At 35.7% G+C, this 3,343-nt stretch overlaps 1 protein-coding gene across 1 annotated transcript; it reads right to left on the bottom strand.

Moving 5' to 3' along the window:
• Window positions 1-2,644: 2,644 nt before the first annotated feature.
• On the bottom strand, window positions 2,645-3,185 carry LOC113346140 (CTD small phosphatase-like protein 2-A; the record flags this gene model as incomplete). The annotated part of the gene is made up of 1 exon (XM_026589729.1): window positions 2,645-3,185. A coding segment is annotated over one exon (541 nt), but the record flags the coding sequence as incomplete, so codon positions are not given.
• Window positions 3,186-3,343: the final 158 nt, after the last annotated feature.

Below are 3,343 nucleotides of genomic sequence, written 5' to 3'. Positions count from 1 at the left end.
GCCTCTATACTAGCAGAGCAAGCTGTCTAGGAGCATTAATTATCCCGATATGAGCTTGTCGGTAAGTCATATCCTTTATATAGTCAGGGTAAACTCGTTGTTTGTTCCTGAAGACGTTATCGCTCTATACTAGCAGAGCAAGCTGTCTAGGAGCCGTCCATCTCGTGATACTATATAGAAATAATCATTGAAAGTGTTCAGTATTCATGAGATATGTCGTTGTCCAGTCGTGAGCCTACATATCTACATGTACTCTGAGAGAAAGTACTCTCCGTTGAGAATTCGATGAGAGACCCGTGTCTCAATACTCACGTCTTATTGCTGGATCAGATCTTCATATAATTATAAGTTTACGATTTTAGCCCTTGTCGAAAATCCACCATCTACACATGGATAACAGAAGAAGAGTTGAAACGGCGTCACCCACAAGTATATGTTGCAGCCGCCGCAGCAATCTCGTCAGAGCCGAGTTTTTTTCAAGCTGGGGTGGTTGATGCAGGGGAATAATATGTCTCTGCAGAGTTTTTTATTTTAGGATACTTTTGCTAGTTTGTCTCTTAAGAAAGGGAATCTCTGTCCGAGTATTAGTTTTCCTTATTTAGGTTTCTTTCTAGTACTTTCTTTCTAGTATAAATAGGTTGCTATATCGTCCAAAGAGGGCATACTTTTATATACTTTTACTACGTTTTATAATCTATTGATTATATCAGAGAATCAGGTTTTATCCCTAAACTCAATTTATCCGCGTTCTTATTGATTCAACCTAGGGTTCTAATCGTTTATCGTTGTTCAATTACCTTAGTTTATTGTTATGATCTCTAGATGTGCATTACAGTTCATGTGATTCCAAGTCTATACCAAATGATACACAATCCATGTAAGATGTTACTCGGCGATTTTCACATGATCATCTTTTGACTTTCGTCAAGAATATAAGATGAACTTGGTTGAAGCAAAAGCTTACCAACACATATTTCGAGAAATATGTAAGCGAGATAAACTCAGCTTGAAATCTCAAATGTGTATAATCGACAACAATATAGTAATACGACTTTTGTCTCAATATAGGAGATAGAGTAGAAATATATTTTCCAAGTGATAGATGAGCTTTAGTCTCCACATACCTTTTGTTGATGAAATTACACAAGCTCTTCTTAGTAGTTCTTCGTCTTCAATTGATAAACGCCGTGAAGTCAAAGGCTCAACTAAACAATCTATCCTAGTCCGAGACATCATTATAAGCAGACTAGAAATCAAGACTTATAGTTTTGATCACTAACATTGACAAACAAGCTTGAGATAGCAACGCTTGCGAGTTCGACCGAGCAGTGCTCTAACAACGAGCATACAAATTTTTCCGACACTTGAAGAAGCTTATTATTAATAGGAAAACAAAATAACAACAAAAGCGTGGAATAGTGGTCTAGTAAATCCTGAAGTCAAGGGTTCAACTTCGACCATTCCTGTTTGTAATTTTTCTTTATTTAAATTTTTTGTATAATGCACCTGGGAATACCACACCTGGACAGATGTGGGACTCATATGGTTTTTGCAGATGTCACTGTGGTACAGTGGTAAAGTCGTTGGATGATGATACCAGCGACCTGAGATCGAAACTCGTCAGTATCGGGGGTGAGGTTGGGGGTGGGGGATTTTTCCTTTTTTCTTTTCCTAGCTACATGTGCTTGTAGGTAGTAAACCTATTTCGGGTTTAAACTTTAATATAACCTTTGGCATTTGACCCAATTTTATTTTTATTTTAAAATAGGAAAACATAATGCTGCAGTTTTTTTAGACCCAGTTTGTGCCAAGGTAGTCAATATTGGTTGTACAGGCCGATATTAGAGGTTTTTATCGGGTATTGGAAAATACCTATATGATATTGAAAATATCGGCGATACAAAGACGGAGCGATAATTATCGGTTGTACATGCCGATATAGACGATATATCGGTTTTACTTATACACTGATAATATCGTTTTTCATCAATATGCATTTAGTTTTTACAAACAAATACAACGTCAATTGGAGAAGGTAAAAAGTCTTAATATATTTACGATATAAAATCAATGACTATATGGTAGAATATAAGATGAAAACAATATTTCGATTGCAAGGAAGGGAAATGTAAAATATAAAAGTGAAGGATAATATGAAAGATTTACCGGCATAATGGGACAACAATCACAACTCTAGATGGTAAACCACCTTATATTTTGAAAATTCGAAATATATTATGATTCTTATTATTTTTTACTATGGTTTTATAAATATTTGAGATTCTAGTTGTAATGATGTATCACCGATAAAAACTGATATTATCTTTTGTATAGGTGTATCGGACCCGGCCGATACGAGACCGATACACGATATTAACTACCTTGGTTTGTGCACAATCCCTTAAATCCCTTCCAGCCCCAATAATCGGAATTGCATGACGTACCTAATGTTTAAGATAGTGTTTATGAAAAATTTAAGCAGCTCATAAATTTGGAAATCACAAAAACAGTGTTAAGACGCAAACAACATAGTACACATAGCATATGTTCAAATTCTCCTCAGAGATGAGTCATTTTTTTAAAAAAAAAAACTGATAGTAATAACATGAGGGGGAAATAAATGCTAATCTTCCCAGACTTCAACTTATCCCCGATTTTTCCTTCCTGATGATACTGGCACATTTTCCTTGTTGCTTTTGTTTACGGGCTTCTTGGGAGCTTCAGTGCTCTTTTCTTGTTTGCAACCACATTTCTTTTCATTCTTGCAATGAGCCAATCTCTCTGCAACGATAGGCCTTACATCATCTGAAACAGCTAACCTCTCTAAGAAAGGGAGTAGTACAAGAAGTTCTTTATCTTGCTGGTCAAAATACCAGCTTTGAATCTTAATACCGTTGTCTTTTTGTAAGCGAAAATTATCTGAACAATTATCAACCAATACAGCTTTAGCAAGATCGACCCCAAGTCTGCGTAGATCCTTGACATAGATGCCATGATAATATGAACCTGAATTGCAATAATAACGTCTAATAATCAGCTTGGCTTGAGGGTCAAGAAAATCGAGTACTTGATCTGCATACTCTTGGTCACTTGCAGTGACGATGACCACATTAAACAACTCATACACCCTTTCTAAGAACTTGTGAACATACGGCCTCAAATAGACATAATAAGTGTTGGTTAAACTTCAACATAGAAGTCACTAACAAGCTGATTAGGATAAGATTAGGAAATTGATGTAATCCTAAGGGAATTAGAAGTCATCTAGTTCTAAGAAAAGGAAAGACATGTAATAAGGTAATAGGAGTAGGAAAAGGAATTCATAGTTCTATATATATATGAT

The sequence above is a fragment of the Papaver somniferum genome, unplaced genomic scaffold (assembly GCF_003573695.1).
Source record: "Papaver somniferum cultivar HN1 unplaced genomic scaffold, ASM357369v1 unplaced-scaffold_9332, whole genome shotgun sequence".
Lineage (NCBI taxonomy): Eukaryota > Viridiplantae > Streptophyta > Magnoliopsida > Ranunculales > Papaveraceae > Papaver > Papaver somniferum.
The sequence above is the reverse complement of the archived record's forward strand: the minus strand, read 5'-3'. Positions and strand labels throughout refer to the sequence as shown.